General features: G+C 48.0%; 4 protein-coding genes across 5 annotated transcripts in view; 2 read left to right on the forward strand and 2 right to left on the reverse strand.

The window, feature by feature from the left end:
• Positions 1 to 143: 143 nt before the first annotated feature.
• Positions 144 to 3,219, forward strand: LOC125762506 (coiled-coil domain-containing protein 40-like). The gene is made up of 4 exons (XM_049424666.1): positions 144 to 1,676; positions 1,753 to 2,065; positions 2,144 to 2,760; positions 2,836 to 3,219. The coding sequence occupies exons 1-4, from the start codon at positions 339 to 341 to the stop codon at positions 3,214 to 3,216; spliced, it is 2,649 nt and encodes an 882-aa protein (XP_049280623.1). The 5' UTR covers positions 144 to 338; the 3' UTR covers positions 3,217 to 3,219.
• A 3-nt stretch (positions 3,220 to 3,222) lies between these two features.
• LOC125762514 (mitochondrial basic amino acids transporter) lies at positions 3,223 to 7,255 on the reverse strand. The gene is made up of 4 exons (XM_049424678.1): positions 6,669 to 7,255; positions 5,386 to 5,667; positions 4,197 to 4,661; positions 3,223 to 4,124 (listed from the first exon to the last, which is right to left on the reverse strand). The coding sequence occupies exons 2-4, from the start codon at positions 5,417 to 5,419 to the stop codon at positions 3,427 to 3,429; spliced, it is 1,197 nt and encodes a 398-aa protein (XP_049280635.1). The 5' UTR covers positions 5,420 to 5,667; positions 6,669 to 7,255; the 3' UTR covers positions 3,223 to 3,426.
• Positions 7,256 to 8,678: 1,423 nt separating this feature from the next.
• On the forward strand, positions 8,679 to 12,270 carry LOC125764640 (neutral and basic amino acid transport protein rBAT-like). Of its 2 annotated transcripts, XM_049429075.1 has the most exons (3): positions 8,679 to 10,037; positions 10,106 to 11,509; positions 11,569 to 12,270. In XM_049429075.1, the coding sequence occupies exons 1-2, from the start codon at positions 9,478 to 9,480 to the stop codon at positions 11,472 to 11,474; spliced, it is 1,929 nt and encodes a 642-aa protein (XP_049285032.1). In that variant the 5' UTR covers positions 8,679 to 9,477; the 3' UTR covers positions 11,475 to 11,509; positions 11,569 to 12,270. The 2 variants fall into 2 exon arrangements, with proteins under 2 accessions (XP_049285032.1, XP_049285030.1); XM_049429073.1 differs by having other exon boundaries at positions 10,106 to 12,270.
• LOC125764639 (protein expanded) overlaps positions 11,763 to 18,341 on the reverse strand; it is a 46,376-nt gene continuing 39,797 nt past the window's right edge. Inside the window, exons 5-6 of the mRNA XM_049429072.1 lie at positions 14,484 to 18,309; positions 11,763 to 14,402 (exon numbers count right to left, since the gene is read on the reverse strand). Of these exons, the coding sequence (XP_049285029.1) occupies positions 13,795 to 14,402; positions 14,484 to 18,309 (4,434 nt within the window). The 3' untranslated portion in view covers positions 11,763 to 13,794. The remainder of the gene's footprint in view (positions 14,403 to 14,483; positions 18,310 to 18,341) is intronic.

Below are 18,341 nucleotides of genomic sequence, written 5' to 3' on the forward strand. Positions count from 1 at the left end.
CTGCTCGAAATTCGATTTGAAGCGCCAAAAATAAATTGTTTGATAAACGTGGTATGATTTATGAAAGAAACAGTAAAATATAGTGATTACGTTTACAAAAAATAGGAACGTTTTCGAAACGATGTAAAAAATCATTTTACAGATTTCAAACTACTATCTACACGGTTATCTGCTGTTTCAAATGACTATTTAATTGACTGCATGCTGGTTGGACCTAGCAACACGTGACCATAGCAACCGTTGCGTTTTAATTATTTACTGCTGACGCTTGCCCGAGACATTACGTATTTTTGTTCTCAGCTAGCAAGGAATTTGGTTAAACTCCTCACTGGTTAAAGATGAATCCGGAAGAAGACGCTAATTCCATCAGTGTGCAGGCGGATGCATTTAACGAATCCGTTATGGATACCGTGGGGGTGTTAGAGACCGATCATCCCTTGCTCGAGCGATTCCAGGCCGCCCTGAAGGCTCATCTGCTGAAGGTAAAGAATCAGCTAGAGGAGGAAGTGGCTGAGTTAAACCATCGGCTGGTGCAGAATGAAAAAGAATCCGAAGAGGTCGGCGCCGAGCTGTACGATCTACAGGAAGAAATTGATAATCAGAAGGAGCTTCTCGAAATTTACAGTAAGGAAATACTCGAACTGGCCGCCCAACGGCAGCAGGAGGAAAAGCAGGCAGCCCAGTACCGGAAAGAGTTCGAAGAGCAGCAGCTCGAGCTGAAAGAGTTAAAAAAGAAGCACAAGGAGCATTTGTTGGAGCTGGAAAACTTGACCATACTGGAGAACGAGTTTTCAAAATGGGACCAAGAAATGAAGGACGAAATTGCCGTTGCTAAGCGTGTCGTTAGCAAGGACACGAAAGACGAGCTAATCGCGGCCGAGGAACAGCGTAAGGCCGATCTGCTCGTGCTAAACTTTTCCAATGAAGTGAAGCGCAAGGAGCATGAGCTGGAAGCGATCGAGGATCAGATCAAGGAGCAGGATGAAAAGCGGGAAACGATCAATCGCAGTTTGGCCGATGCAAACACCGACCTGGAAGCGCTACAGCACGAACACAATTGTTTGTACCAGGCGTGGGGTGAAGTGATAGTAGGGATCCAGCAGCGGGACAGGGTGCTGGTGAAGACGAAAGAAGAGCTCGAGTCGATTTACGAGGAGCATAAAGTTATCAAGAGCAAAACGGAAATTACCAAGAAGGCGGCAGCAAAGGAAATGGAGCAGAACGAGAAGCTGGCCGGTTTTAAGAATCGCATCCAGGGTGATATCAACTCGCTCGAGAAGCAAGTCCGCAAGGAGCAGGAAGACGAAGATAAGCTCAAGCGTGACCTGGATCACTATGCGCTGATTCTTGAACAAACGGAGGCCGATATCCTGAAGGCACAGCAGGAGGGTTTGCTGATTGAGAATCATCTCAAATCGCTGCGCCAAACGTTGGAGAAACAGAACCGCAAAAAGTTCGATCTTGAAGAGCAGATATTGGAGCTGCTGCAAGATCACCTGACTACGGATAAGGCGGGTGAAGCGCAGCGTAAGCTACTGTTCGATACTACCGAAAAGCGTAGAGCGCTGGAGATCAACATGGATGTCACCGAGAATCAGCTTTCGACGGTACTGCTCGATTTAGAAAAGTGGAGATCGCTGGTGGAAATCTCGAAGGATGTCTTGAGCAAAGTGAAGGTAAGCTGATAGCGCATACAGCGAAATGGTTCGTAGCACATACATTTATTTGTATTTATTCCCTCCCCCCCCGCAGATTGAACATGACGAGAAGGACGCTGAAGCAAACAAGCACAACGAGGAGATAAAGCTCGGTAAGGAAATGATTGCCGCGAAGCTACGCAAATTGGATTCACTGAATCGCGAATTGGACCAACTGATCAGTAAGGCCGGTGGTCAGGAGATGAACCCGGACGAGCTGAAGCTACTGGACGTGCAGCAAGACATCGTGGAGATTGAGGTACAGCTAAAGGAGGTGCGCGCATCGTGGTTAAAGCTGCAGACGAGCACCGCAACACTATCGACAAAGCGTACCCAGCAGTTGAATGAAATCAACTACTCCAGAAAGAGTTAGTATAGGCATTCTGCGTGTGTAATGTTACGCTGTGTCCCATTTTAATGCGCTTGCTTTCATCTTTCCTATGTAGAGCTTCTTCTGGCCGAACAGAAAGCAATCAAAATCGAAGCACAGCTCGAGGAGGTGATGAATGAAAACAGGGAGATTGTTCGCTCGTTATCGGCGCTCAACACGCGCCTCGATAGCGCTAGTATGGATCTGTTCAAAACGCGCCAAGTGCATGAGAAAGGGGAGCAGGAGTGCGTGGTAGCACATCACCAGGCAACGGAGCGGCTGCGAGATGCCGAAATAGCCGTGCTAGGCTTGGAACAAGAGCTGAAGGATCTTGGCAAGGAGATCGAAAGCTGTAAGCAGGAGGTGCTGGAGAAGCACCGAGAAGCACTGTCCTGGGAAACGAAATGCAAAATGTCGACCGAGGCGAAGAAGTTTAAGGAAGAGGAAACCACACAAAACAGTGAGATCGGCCTAATGAAGGCGGAAATACATCGTATGCAGGTACGGTACGGACAGTTGAAGCGTATGCAGGAAAAGCTTGTTCACGACCTGGAAAACACTGTCCACCATCGGGAGAATATTTTTGAATCGGTTAATGCACGCGAAAAGGTGTACGGAGGGAAGTTTAAAACCCGCTCGACGATGCAGCACAAGATTAACGAGCTCAAGAACAAGCTGAAGGTGGTGTTTTCGGTAGGTTACCCGTTTGCCCATGGAATGTCTGTTGGTGGACAGTTAACTTCTTACGTCTACTTGCTTTTTTTCTAGGAAATATCTCAAGCGGAGAAGAGTCTGCTCGAGATCGACACCGCCCAGAAGCTGCTCCAGGCAGAGATCGAGAATAAAAAGCAACAGATCGAGGAGGAAAAACTTCAAACTAATTTGATCCGAGCAGAAACCGAACAGGCGTCCATGTTGAAGCAGGAAAATCTCGATTACATCGTACGCCATCAATACCGCGCCCGACGTTATCGGGCGCTGGCAAACGCGCAGCAGCTGCCAAAGTTCCGCAACGAAATTCTTATCCAGGCCGATCTGCAGCGTCAGCGGGAGGTGAATGAAAATATTGTGGCGGTGGTCGAAACACTGCAGCATGATTTTCCCACCCAGAAGTATAATCTCAACAAAATTATTCAATTGCTAAAATAATACGTTGGTTTGTGTGCGTGCATTTGCTTCTTTCTGTGTGAGACGGTTTTCATTTTGATAACATTTAAATAATAAAAAAACATATATTTTCATACACAGGGTTCCCATCGGCAACGATTAGTCTAGGGTTTCTTTGTACACAAGTCTTTGGTGGCCTTTTCCAACAAAACGGAGCTGAAACACGTTCATGCCGTGTTTGGGGCAGGACATTCAGTCGCCTAAAAATGGGTACCGATTGCTAGTATCCTCCGGGTCAGTGCTGAGCAGGAGTTCGTTAAGCTTGGCATAGTTTGCACCTAACCGCTCGTCCGAGTTGCTATCGTACAGATCGTCCGCCAGTTCTCCCATCTCGGCACAGCAGACTGCCTCACTGAACGCTCCGAGCGAGCGCAGGAATCGATAGGTGTTTTGCTTGATGTTTAGCAGGTGGCTATCGTGATCGTGTGCGATTCGTTTATGGCCGATTGTTGCGGGTGTTTGAAGCTTTGAAGTACCGGCGACTGTGGGAACGATCAGTAACGGTGGTTCCACCGTTGCCGCGGCATTTGCTCCAAGTTCGACCACGGTGCTAAGTTTAGGATCGTCGAACAGTTTCATCGTGTAGGATACGACCAGGAAGCAGACGGCATTCATTGGAAAAGCACGCAGTAGCGTTGACGCGAGCCCTCGCGACAGGAATGCAATACCCTCAGCGGCGTGGCTTTTCTTTATGCAATCGATCAATCCACTGTACTGAGGCTTGCCGGATATGCCGTCCGCTTGTAGTCGCGATTTGACGACATCGATCGGAAAGGTTACGAGCCACGAGAAGGTACCGGCAAGACCGCCAGCCATCAGAATAACGAATGGCGATGGATCCACAACGCACCGTACCATGTACTCGTACGCCACGAAATAGCTGGAGAATCCTGGGTGCATTTAAAGGATAGATCATTCCTGACATTAGCGAATGTTTGTAGTGGAATATATTTCTAACTTACCCGGCGCGTCACGTGCTGCCGTAATGCCCAGTCCACGGAAAATTCCTCGCGCACCTTCCCGACGCCAGATGCTTTTGGTGCAATCGACCGGTCCACTAAACCGTTCTGCACCGCGCGGTAGATTATCCTGCAGCTGGAGTCTCGTTTTGATCAGCTCCATCGGTGAGCAGATAATGCTCTGTGCTAAACCAGCGGCCGTTCCCGCCAGAAAGTGCGAGTACAGTGAGTCCGGATTGGTCGTACGCCGCTGTATGTTGCCGTACACACCGAACACGATCGCGTTCACCACGGCAACGCCCGCCATCGGGCTTGACATCCCCCGGTACAGTCCATGGACGCCCTCGCGCACAATGATCTTTCGGAAGCAATCGATCGTGCCACGGTACAATGGATTCTGGTGGTTTTGTGTCTGCAGATGAACCTTCACCGTGTCGAACGGAAATCCAACGAGAACTCCGGCGCATCCTAAAGCAACGAAAAAAAGGAACAATTGTGTGCATGATTGTAGTAGCATCGTCCGTCCCTTATCATCATCAACATCAACAGCCACCTTTCCATCCTAGGTTACCATCAGGGAGGGGTGGAAATAATCGCATAATACCAAACGATCAGTCAGCATTACTGAAAAAAGGGGTATCGATCGATCGATCTCTATAGAGCGATATGTCGCACAGATCGTTCGCAGGGGGTACGTAATGTTTTGCTGGACGCGAGCCTTATTTGCTGCCCAGTACCATAATGAATCCGGTTCGGGTGAAAGTGATAATGGGCAGCGAGGTATGAAGAGGTAATGTTTGTAATGATCAACAGTAAAAGTTCACTATCAAAACCATTTCTGGCCGTTAGGCCCGATAGTAGTCAACATTATCAGTGGTGTCTAAAGCAATCCGATGATAGCAACGTTGACCTAACAGGTCTTCATCGTGGTCATCATCACCCGTGACGGGATGATGTGTCTTTGTTTGTTTCGTTTGCTTGTAAAACTTCCGAAAAATGTGTGTACGAAAAATGGTCCCACGTCCGGGTTCTCTGCTACACCACGCTATCAAAGTCGTCTGACGAAAACGTGAACATCACGCCAGATAGGAGTGGGACACTAGGAGTGCCCTTCGGGATAGGAACACGTGCACACCACCGAAGAGAAAGGTACAAAGAAAGTGGAGCGGAAGTTTGGAAAAAGAAAACTTACCTCCTAAACAACCAGCAGCAAAATCTAAAGCCATCGGACTATCCGACGAAACGAGACGGTGTTATAATAGGCGCTAGTGGGCACGATGATAAGATGGCGTAATAGAGTAGTAATAGGTAAGTTTCTAAGGTTCCGTTGCGATTGGTACAAAAAGTCGTCCCGCCCGGGAACGTGTAGAGAGGATGTGTGTAATGTATCGGTATACACACTCCGTTTAGTCGTTGAACTTGTGATAACACCTCAGTTCAGCTACGATCAGCCTGGAAGATGTTGGTCGGCGATCTGCCAAGAAAAGAAACACACAACATGGAAAGGAGAGGGAAAGCAGTTTTAATAAAAAAAACAAAACAAAAAACAAATAATAATAACGTCGGGACAGTAGTAGTAATCAGCCGCTATTTTTTTTCGAAGTTGATAGCCAGTTTCGGTTTTGCACTGGTGTTCCTTTACAGTACAAATATTTGTTTGTTGGTACGATCGCACATTATAATCGCATCCTCTAGCTTCTCGAGACATCGTTCGTTGGTTCGAGTGGTTGTTGTTGTTGTTTCTTTTTTTTTTGCTTATTTGCGGGACACTGATTGCACTGTACCCCGTGTGCGTTTGCCTGAAGAAAAACCGGGAGTGGGTCTATTGATAACCTCAGCATATTCCATTGGTTCTGTGTGCCGATCGTTTCCTTTCCTCTTGGTGTGCACCACCGTACGCTTCCTGATTGAGCTTGTTTAACAAATTGTACTCCTTAAACGCACATGGTCCTTCCCTATACACACAATCACGCGTCATCCGAAGGGGTGTGTTGACTCGGGGACTCTGATAGTTCTGCTTGTTGTTTGTTTCTGGTCTTTGATAATTTAGTGTTAGCGAAGGTAAGCGGTAAGTAGAGGTATGAATGGAATTTTTTCGGCCTCTTCCCTAACATGACCTCTTGCTCCGAGATAGTACGATCATTTGCGCAAATATTCGTTGATTAGTGAAGTGGAGCTAACGTTCCAGAAGCGAAGTTGTCAGCAAGATCGCATTCTCTCGCATAGAGAATTGAGAAACTATTTTGGGATCTTTCTTCAAATTTTAGTACACGTCTTGAAGGCATGTCGTGAAGAATTCGCACTCGTTTTATAACCTTCGTTACTACGCGTGGCACTGATAAGCGGTGAGAAATTGCGATTTAAACCAGCCTAGTAATCTAGGTGATTCCTTCCAGTCGTCCAGAAAGCTTCCGGAGTTCTTTACACCAAATGAAATTACTCATTTGAAAGGTAGTACGCATCGTCGATACTTACCGAATGATGTGTCGATGGGAATTAAACTACGAAACTTATTGTCACTAAGGTGACACTCTGTGTCATGAACTGTCTATAATTGGTATCGGGACGAAGTTATCGTATTTGAGCACTAGCATTCTCAAGCAGATATTACTGATTGTCTGCTACGACACTTCACAACTTCAGGGACACTACTACACCAGAGGATTCCTCTTATCCTTAAGCTAAGTGTATACACGCTAACGTATCCAAACGCTACCGTCTATCGAGAGTCTGGTATACTGACGCTTGTACGATACTACTGTTTAACTTTCACTTGTATTGATGCACTGCAAACACGGGCTACATTTAATTGGCCGGACTATACAGGTGGTAATCGACGTACTAGGTAAGGTAATGATGGTTTCTCAACATCCACAATGCCTTACAATCGCCCTCCACAGATGTAAACTTCCAGACCCGTAAACGCGAACAGTGCACACAGTAAAACCTTCCGGATTTGACTGTTTGATCAGTCGGATTGACTCGGCTAGTGGAACCCCGGTCTAGACTATATCAGCAAAGAAGCTGTACACTGCCAGCCCGAAGATGATCGTTTCAACAGTTAGCCAGTCGTTTGTAGTCATCGCACTGATAAGCCTTCGGGAGTTGGTGTGGCCGGATACGACGCATCGGTTCGCTAATAGCTCACCGGTATGTTTCAGTTACAGCGAAGTGGTAACAGCCCAACGCGTAAGTAACATTTGCGCTTTCGCGTGTGCACGACACACCCGAAATTATGCTGGATTATCCGGAATAAAAGAACCTTCTTTCGTTCCCGTTCCATCGAGTGTATGACGCTCGTAACATCTTAAACTCGAGGTAATCTTTGAACTCCAACAAGAAGGTTATCGATCATTCGTGTGCTAATGTGGAATCGGTTCGCAGCAGTTTGGCCCGTTTGCCATTCGATTTTTCAGGCGAATTCAAGCAACAACACACAAAACAATTGCGATTGTTTATATGCATGATTGTGACGATTGCTCCCGTACAGTTTTTTCCCAGCTTCTCGGAACCTATTTCACAACATCTCTTTCGTCACGTTAAATTGCGTAGTTTTAACGTTAAAGTATGTCCTGTACGTACATTGTAGCAACATGGCGCCTTGGTTCATGCGTTGGTTTTGGAGCGGTGCACATGAGCGGTACAAATGGTTCGACATTTACAGCTGTCTGGGAAATGTATTGAGATGCAACGTGGCGATAAGCCGGAGAAGGAGTGATTCGATCAGACAGTTATTTCAGTGCACTTTGAACTTGCGCATGACATGCAATTGAGTGCAACCTGCAATGAAGCTACGCAGGGCATCGAATACCAAACGATCGTTTCTTGGTACAGAGTGTAACAAATTTGATGTCAAGAGAAAAATCAGATTTCAACAATGTCCTAGAGAGATTATGTTTGATGGCTATAATCGCTCAACTATTTCTTATTTTACGTTTGAAGTAGGTACGGAATCTATAAATCATCTGATATGGGCTGATAATAAGTATATTCGCTTCACATGTTCAAATTTTCCACTCTCAATACAATTTGCCTTCCAATGTCTTAAGAATTAAGGTGTGATATAACAATTTCGAAGTTTCTCAGTCATATAAAATCCATGGTCTAAAAAGGAAAGTATTTCTAATTACAAATTTACAGGTGATGAAAAATGGATCCTGAAAGAATTGAGAGTCTTTGCAGTTAACAATTCCATGTTTGGTTAAGTTAATCAATATTTTGTAAAGACTAGTTGAATCTCTACTGACTAAAACAGGACTCAACCAATATGTATGGTAAAAGGCATGGGAAATTCCTTTGGGAATTTCAGGAAATGGATATCAGCAGAGGAAGACTAACTAAATTTTGAAAATTATTCTCTTTCAATTCTTGAGATTTGCTTATTTTGATAAAATTGGAAAAAATGGAAAAAATAGTTAAATAATTCAGATACATTATACTTTTGTTATAATTTTCTCTCGAATCACCCTGCTGCTTCCATTCTTGCCGTGCTGTTTGGGGTTATTTTCCGCTTTTCCACGCGCTTGCGCACACTCCCCCATAAGTGGCGCTCATCGCGGGTGAGTTTCCCGTGCTGTCAAAATTTTCCTCACTGGCGTAGGAAAACATTCCGGCGTTCATCCCCTCGTCCCCCGAAACCCGTCCTTTTTTGCCCGTTTCGTTAATAATCCCTCTACAGTGGAGGTCACCCCCTAGACTTTAATCACTCGTTCGGTTGACAGCTCACTGGTTCCAAGTCTAAATCGGGTTGCAATTTTGGGAAGTGAAGCGTGTGGTTGGACAATATTTGATTTTATACTGCCGTTGCTGTTACTGGTTGTTAATGGCAACCACATCCAAGCGCGTTGATTGGCGTTAATAGACGCTAATTGTTTGTGCGCTAAGCGGGGGTGATTACGAGCGAACAGAACGGAACGAAACGGGTCGTTGTGCAATTGATTCGCGTATTGGTATTGTGGGACCGTCGCCAGATTGACATATGTGCGACGGAAGATATACCGCAAACCAGTGAGCCAGTGCCGTAAGAATAGCTCACTGCGGTCTTACCTCCAAGCGTGTAGCGTCACTAGACGACATATTGCGACGTAGATAAGCAGTGTAAGGGAAGCAAATCTGTTAATGAAAATTCGGTATCCGAAAACTGTGCCATCCGAGCTGTGAGTGTGGTGGAGTGAAGGAAAAAATACTTTCCTCACTTTCGTCGCTTAGTGTGAGATAGAATTGTTACGTATTGCTGACGGCGGTCAAAAGTGTGAGAGTGCTTGTGTGAAGACCAACCAAAAAAATGAATCACCTGCAAATATCTACCGATCCGACCCTACTCGGGGCGGATCTGTTACCGGAGTCATTAACAACCTCACCCTCGGTATCGACGTTTCTGCCGGAGGAGGACGCTTCGACGTGTTTACTACTCCCGGAGACACCGAGTCCACCGTTGGATTTTTCCCACCCACTAACGCCAAGTATGGGCAACGCAACGGATAACCATGTCCGAGATTCCGTGACGGGGGATGATGATCAGGCCGCAGAAACGAGTAGTTCTTCCGGAAGCTCGGGCATCGGTATGGTTGCACCGGTTGGTGCTGGTGCGGCCAATCTGTTTAGTCACAATACTTATCAGCATCTGCGCAAGAAGAGTGATGTCGTAAAGGCGGGACAGGACGGTTCCATGCACCATGCGGCGAGCTTGGGTATTGCCGTGACGAAGGATATGCCCAGCTTTGTGCACTGGAACTGGCCCCTGATACGCAAGTGTACCTTCTTTGTGTTTCTTGCACTGATTGTTGCGATGATCGGAATCGTCATTGCCATGATCGCTACCCTGCCCAAATCTTGCAATCCTCCGTAAGTGTAGCTCTGAACTTTCTGCTGACATTGTAAATTAATCTCCGTTTAAACTCTTCTCATTCCAGTGCGACATGGTACAAGGGATCCGTATTCTACGAAGTGTTTCCCGCCAGTTTTCAGGATACAAACGACGACGGACTTGGGGACATTCGTGGTTTGATTGGACGTGCGGAGTACTTTAAAACGCTCGGAATTGCAGCAGTTCGGTTGAACTCGATCTTCCCCTCCAAGCACTATCCGGATCACTTTCAGGAGGTTACTTCGCTGCTGGATGTGGACGAAGTTCTCGGGAAGGTGGAGGACATACAGAAGCTTGCGGCCACCCTGCACGAACGCAACATATCGCTAGTGCTGGATCTCCCAATACATCCCTTCCTGGAGCACCTTAGTCCACCGACGATCGATGTCGATCGCTTACCGAACCGTACCGATGGCGATATGATAACGAGTGAATTCTTACGACTGTCACGATCGGTGGCGACCAAAGGCGACGGTACGATCATCTCGGACGTGCTTCGCTTCTGGCTAACTCGAACCGGTGTGGATGGGTTCTACGTTAAGGGGTTGGAACACTTTGCCGATGATCCACTTTTGGTGGAGAACGTAAAGGAGTGGAAGTATCTACTTGGCCCTGATCGTATATTAATGGTGGGCCAGAAGTTTGTGCAACAACTACCGGAACGTATCGTGCGCGATGTGCTCTCCCAGGTGGATTTGGTCGACGTGTATCTGGATGTGAGTAATGGTACGGATGGGATTGCATCCACGGTTCAGGATGCCATCCAGGGTCGTCTGTTGCGTGGTGTCGACCATCCGTGGATACACTGGAGCCTTGGAAGTGTGTCGGAGCGAAGACTCACGTCTGGCTTAAGTCCGAATGCGACCCTTGCGGCAACACTGATGGAACTTACGCTTCCCGGTACGCCCAGCATCTTCTACGGGGATGAGATATCGCTCGAGGAAGCGAACGATCCGAAGGGTGAACATGTTGACACGCAACATCTGCATCATCTGGCCACGATGGTTTGGGACAGTGCTCAGAATCAATTCACAAGCCGTGGTTCGCTACCGTGGTTGCCACGCAGCGCTTCCGCCTCGCTGCACCATCTGGACTATGTGATTGAAGCGATCGCCCTTCGCAAACGATCACCCTCGATCTATCTGAATGCGGTCGTCAAGGAGGAAAAGACGCTACCGAACACCGACATAAAGTCGAACCAGAACGAAATTCTCGTCATACAACGATGGTACCCACGGCGAAACTCTTTTGCGACGATTGCCAACATGGGTCAGAAGCGGGTATCGCTCGATTTGACGGCTATGTTTTACAGTGGAGAAATCATTGCCGGATCTTCGCTCAAGCACGAACGTGTCTATTTTGATCGTTTCGAAATAAACCCACTGGAGACGATAGTGGTAAAGTTGCACAAATAAAATGGCCAACTGGAAAACGTAATGCAAATGGCAGGGTTTGTACATCGTAACGATCTACGAATGGTAGACTAATACGCTTATGTATACTTCACAGATCCCTCCGCTGCTCGACTGTGAGCTGCTTCTTGGTCCCTTCAGTGTTATAAAATGGTTACTAAAGCAACCGTCATCACTCCCACCTTCCATCCTTCCTTTGCCCCGTACGCGAACTTATAGTGTCGCCCTTATAGTGTCATCAATACGCCGGAACCTAGTTATACAATGAAAGAGTGCGCATCCGATGTTGAATTGTATTGTTTCATTAGATCTCTAGATTTTATTTTCATTTGCTGGTTGCCTATCTAAACATAAAAATATTATTAATAATTAATATTATAAATGGATGTTTGTTAATAAAAAAACAAACAAATAGTTTGACATTAAAACAAAAGCCTACCCTCTTACACCGCAAAACGAACCCACACACACAATCGATCTTGTTTCGCGATCGTTTTTTTCGCTGCAAAATTGTGCATTTTTGTGTGTGTTTTAGATGGTGCATCATCTACATATACATTTCACAATCTCAATATCCGAACATCCCTAACACATAAAGTAACTAGCTAACGCCCTATAAACAAAACCTGCCTTTTAGGAATGGATGAAGAAGCTAACCGAACCGGTAAGAGAGAGTTGCCCGTTTGCTTGCCTAAACCTAAACGCACCACCCCGGGGCCCTGGGAACGTTCCCAAACCTAGGTGTTGCAAAAAAAAAAAACGATTAAATAGCTATTAAAACCTATCAGTAGTACCGCTAGTCACTTAACAGTTCTCTTATACGATCGAACCGAACAACGCTTCTGCTTCATTTGCTCTGGCGCACGTTCCCCATCGTTCGGGTTTATAGTTTATCAACTGTGATTATTTTCCCACAAACCAAAAACCAAAAAAAAAGACAAAAAATTGAACCTATTTATACGCTTGTTTTTCTTTACTTTTTCCGCTTTTTTCCAAAATCTAACTGCTGTAAAACTGATTTTGCTTTCCTTAATGTGAATGGCAAACATACGATACCATATTTGAGCAACAAACATAAAGGATGTCCTAAATATCTAATTGTATAACTTTCGAGCATCTGGCGCTCTGTAATAAATTTTAGTTTCGTTTTATGAGCAGAAAAGAACTAAACCGAACGATGTACTAATTTTGATTACGGTTTTGCATAAACTAGTGCCAAAAAGTTATGAATTATTTTGGACAACATTTATATAAGAAAAACATAATAATGAGACCCGGATAATTTAGAACCCTTGTTTTTAAATCGATAAACTTGCAAAAACATATAAGCAAATATGATTTTAATTTTTTTCTTTTCGTTTTCCTTTCTGCGTAAATTTGATCACGGTTTTTGCGATTCGTTTTTTCTCTTATCCTTCCTTTTCTTTCCTTCCTTTTCTTTTCTTTTTATATCCGATAGATAGCAAGATCAGTCCGCTTTTCTCTAGGCTCTAAATTAGTCTTGTTCTCCGTTAAATGTTTAGTACTTAAGCGACTGCCTGTTTGCTGTTTGCGCTTTCACAAAATGTACCTGCTGTCCGCTGTTCGTATGTAACATTATTTGGATATTCTACCCATTTCCTGGCAACGTATTCCGTTCGATCCGAACCTTGGCACCTGTCTAACTACATTTATAAACCATACCGCACACCTTATTCCATAGAAGCATGAGTGTCTTCTCATTCTCGTTTCTCTCTGGTTGTGTGTGTGTGTGTGCGTATTTGTTTGCTTTTTTAATAAGGTTCCTTCTATCCGATTTACAGTACACATAGTTAAAATACTACCGCTAAAAGTTTTATAAAAACAAAGTACGACACGGGCGCGCGTTCCATTCGCTTGCCGCATTACACGCTCACGCGCGAATAAACAAAAACAAAAGAACTAATCGAAGAAAACGAGATTAATAATCCTGAGTAATTTTCCGAACATACCATTCACGCCCACACCTATTATTACGAGTTAGTTTTCCAGTTTTCCTTTCGTTTTTTTTTTGCTTTCCCATCCAACATCAACCAAACTCTAGCGGCCTAGCTCTTTTTCATCCACGTTACAGTACAGTGGAAGAGAGTGCCGTTGTAAATACCGGACAGACAGACCCTGTCACTAGTCGGTAAATAGCGATTGCAAATGAATATAAATACTACAAAATACTGCAAACTGAATGATGGGATGAAGGTTTGCCGCAGAAGTAAAGGGAAGTGATAAGAATTGAAAAGACATGGTTGTCGGTGGGAAAACGAAAGTCACCCGCGAATAGTTCAAATGTCCAAAGTCGCATTCCTCATTAGGCACTGGGTTGGGAGGAGCTGAAGCTTTTCTGTTTGATCGGTGTCGGTGTGGGATCCATGACGTAGTTATTACCCTCAGCCGTTGGACCTGTCTGTCCTGGACCCGTTTGACCCGGCAGCGGTGGTAGCTTGTCATTCGGATGTCGATGGCTGGCAGATGTTTTGCGGGGTTTGGCCAGCTGTGTTGTCGACAATCCGGACACAGGATACTTGGATTTAGACGAGGGGTTAGTACCGGGTGGTGATCCACCATTACTGTTCGGTGGTTCGCCGTTAATTGTAGGAGTACCCGTCACCGTACCGGTACCACCGGCACCTTTCTGCAAACCAAGCGAACCATTCGTTTTCGGGTGCTTCGGTAGAACGAACGCACGCGTCTGTCGTAGCAATGAGCTGTCGTGCATGAGCGCCGATATAAGGGGTAGATCGAGATTTTTGCTCTTTTCTCGCAGCGTTTTAATGTCGATCGAGGTATGATCGTTCGGAGATTGGTCCGTCACCGCAGCTACCGTACTCAGATCAAAGTTCGGATATTGCTTCTTGATTTGGGCCTGCAACTTAGCGCTTGGACCGCTCGGTTTTGGTGGCGTTGGTTTGGCTGGTACTAAAAACAGAACACAAAAAAGCGAGAATTTTAGTACCAAAATCGCATTAGTACGCATTAGTTTCAAATCGCTCTACTTACCTTCCGGGGGTCGTTCGGGATTGAACGCAACGGGTGGTTGCTGCGAAGGTGATGGGATGGCAAGTGGTGGTTTCGGGATGAGCTTCTCCATCGGTGATGGCGGTGTCGGAAGCGGCAGCGGTGGCTTACGGATGGCTTTCTTGCTTTCATATGGCGGTGGAGGCGGTGGTGGTGGATGGCGCCGAATCTTCGGTGTGCTTTCAACCGAGTTGAGGATATTATCGTCCGAGCGGGATCGGGCAAATAGGGCAGGCGATGGACCGGAGGAAGCCATCGACATATGTCCACCACCGGCATTCGAATGCATGGAGGAAGCGGTCGCCTTAGACGATACCATCGGCCGTGGACGTAGCGGTGGTGGTGGAGGCGGTTCGTACGAGGAGCAGAGACTTGCCACCGATGGGCTGTACAGTGGGGAGTATGCACCCGGCAGCTGGACGTACGTGTCGGAAAGGTTCTGTGTCGAGGCGTACCTGGAGTTGGACGAGAGTGCCATCGACAGGTAGGGTGTGCTGCGATAAATGGCATGGTTTTTGCACGCATCCCAGCTACGATTGTGTGCCCGTACGGTGTGATAAGCGAGGTAGGGTGGTGGCGGTGGACTCTGTGCCATGGCTGCCAGGATGGAACCCTGCTTCGCGTCCAAGTACTCCTGCTGGCTGATCGCCGGATCCTGTATCGGGTAGATCACATAGTCGACATCACTGTACAGCTGCTGCTGGTACAGCTCAATCTGCGACCGTGCCAGCTGGCTCGTGTACACCGTGGCAAGTGAGTGGGGTGGGGGAGGCGGTGGCGGTTGTCTTGGGATTGTTGGTGGAGGTGGTGGATGGTACTGGCGGGGTTTGATGACGGGCAGCAGTACACAGGCGGTCGTACGATGTTGTGGCGGTTTCGGCATCTCCGGATACGGCGGTGGTGGCGAGGTTATGGCTTTGTGATTAGGATGCAAGTTGTACGCGGGAATACCGACCGCACTCGACGGTACCGGTGGTGGCGGTGGCGGTGGTGTTGCCTGTGAGAGATTGCCAATATTGTTCACGGTCGGTGCGGCATAGCTGGGTTTGGGGGTTTCCCCAACAACGCTGGCATGCGCCTTGAGAATGTTAATTTGGGGCCGTGTAGTGATAAATCTTGCCGGCACTTCCTCCGAAACTGGGGCGGCCGTTAGTACGGGTGTGACGGGCAGGTTCGGTGGCATTACCGGACTTTTGCGCATCGCAATCGGTTTCTGTGGATAAGGCGGTGGGTCACGCAATGGGATCGCTGGAGCTTCCGGATCCGGTGCGTTGTGTGCCCGAATGTCTGGCCCACGGAGTCCTGTCGTTTCGTGATGTGCATTGTATGGTGGAGGTGGTGGTGGTGCACCAGAGGCCGGTTCCACCTGCTGCAGGAGCTGAGATGGGCGCGACGGAACGACCGAAGCCGCCATATTACTGTCGATCCGTTTGGGCGGTGCCGGCGGTAACACTTCGTCGTCGTACTCATCCTCAGTCGGAGCTGTGTCCTCGCTGCCTTGCAGGTAACTTTCACCCTCGAGCGGTAGTGGCAACGTCACGTAGTCGCAGTCCGAATCAAGCGTGTGGCTGACGGTTTTGCGCGAAGGATACGTTCCACGGCCCACGATCAAATCGGTCAACTCCTCGGCACTCAGCAGTGAATGCTTGTTGTCCGTTGGGTCGCTACCATCACCGCGGAACGATCCCGCCGCACTAACGTTCGAGTCCGAGCGCATCCGGAACTCGCTGTTCAGTCCGCTGTCAAGCCGCGGCCGGTGGTAATCACCATCGACCGAATCGACCGGTTCTAGCGGATCCGCCATCTCGCTCCGGCACGGATGGAAGCTACCGTAGTGTGAGCTTTCGTGCGATTCGGACTCTGCAATCTCCGACGACTGTCCGGTAAGTTCGCTGCTGTTCATCGTATATACACCGCTCGTTTCGGTCGGTGGAACGTGTGCGATCGTGTACACACCCGAGTGCGTTTCTTCCTCCTCCTCGTTGATGTCATGATCCAGACAGGTGCTGGTAGCCACACTCAGCGTACTGTTCTGTGCCGTGTGACTAAAGCCCAACACCAAGCTGCTGCAGGTGGACGTTTGCCGGCGATCGGGACTAACCGACGATTGTACGATCGTTCCTCCGCCACCATTGCTAAGCGTTGTGGTGCTGGTAGCAGTCGAACTTTGCGGTAGGCTGAGACAATCCGTTGCGACCACTACCGTGCTGCAGGTTGATGAGCACTGCGAACCGATGTTGTGCTGCGAGGAAGGTGACGAATCACACTCCTTACCGGGACGGTCCGGTTTTCCTTCTAGGCTACCATTGTCGCTGCTCGCGCTGTTGCTATTGCTCGTGATGACAGAATTGGAAGCATTCAGGTTAGCCGTTCGTCCGGCCGAAAGGGCCGCAAACGTACCCTCCAGATCCTTCAAGGATACCTGCCCAACGGAAGATGTTTGGCGGGACACACTCGGACAGTCGAGCAGATGTGCTAGAGCGAGACTTTCCGTAGATGGTGCCGCGAGCGTAGCCGTCGGCGGCGTGTTGATCATGATCTCCAATTCATCCTCCGAATGGACGCGGTCACTCACGATGCCCGAGGTCGTGTTGGAGCTGGTACTCGAGATCACCGAGATGCGCTGATCGCTTTTGCTCTTGTACGGCAGGTTCAAGGCACGCGAGTACAAATACGGATAGCCGTGGATGCAGCTGCTTTCCTCCTCCTCGCGCTTTATCGCCTCCGTTAGACGCGGCGCGATCTTCATCGAGAATTGATGCGTTTCGCGGCAAAGTGCCAGTATCATCTTGTTCTTATCATCGTTGGTAGAGTAGAGCGTAATCTTACTGTCGCCCGACCGGATCTCGAACTTTTTCCGATCGAAGCTAAGCTTGCCGATGTGCGGCCAGTGGAAGGTGGTCGCTGTGGAGCTGCCATCCGTCGCAATTCGGATACCCTTGGCGTAGATGCTGAGCGACACCGTACCGAGGCCGGTTTCGTTCTTGGACTGCTTCATGCGGAAGATGTGCGCATTGATGGCTTCGTTCAGATTGCAAGCCTCACGGATGTAGTGCGTTTCGGCATCGGCCCGTGAAAGGCCACGATTCTCTCGGTGACACGTGGTGACGGCCGAGATGCCCCAGGCTGATCGTAGTGCTGGATTGAGGTATTCATCCGGGCGGAAGTATTCCGTCGAAGAAGAGGCACTACCACTGTTACCGCTACTAGTGGCACTTTCACCTTCGTTCACTGTGGAGGTTTGACCAACGACGGAAGCAAGCAACAGAGATCCGGTCGCAACGACGGTAGATGACGGTGCGGTCGACGTTGACGATGCTGATGAAGAACCACCCGATGGGTTTGGAGAAGAGGCTGACGTGGTACAGGAATTGTTGCTCGTGGCACTGCTGTTGCTGGTGGTACTGCTATTACTGCTGCTGCTTGTGCTGTTACTACTGCCAGCAATGCTACCGGTGTTAATCGCACGTACATTAACAACACCCACATTGGGACCGGTACTAGCGGTGGAAGGCTGTCCCGGTACAATGGACGTGGAGACCGATTTCACTGATGGTGCGGCGGGTATTGAAGTTGCTGCATCCTCTGGCACGGTGTCACCGAGATCCGCCTGCAAGGAGAGCCCACCGAGCAGCAGCAGACTCTGCTCGGAGCATTCCTTCGGCAGGTCCCGGTTGACCGCGTTGTACTTCAGCTGCAGATAGTAGTTGTGCCGGGAGACTTCATCTCGCAGCATGAGTGGACTCTCGATGTAGAACTGCACGCGAAAGTGTAGCTCCAGGAGAGGTTTCCCGTTGGCGTCCAGGCCCTGTATATTGGCAAAATAAAACCAAAAGTATC

The sequence above is a fragment of the Anopheles funestus genome, chromosome 2RL (genome assembly GCF_943734845.2).
Source record: "Anopheles funestus chromosome 2RL, idAnoFuneDA-416_04, whole genome shotgun sequence".
In the NCBI taxonomy this organism is placed as follows: Eukaryota; Metazoa; Arthropoda; class Insecta; order Diptera; family Culicidae; genus Anopheles; species Anopheles funestus.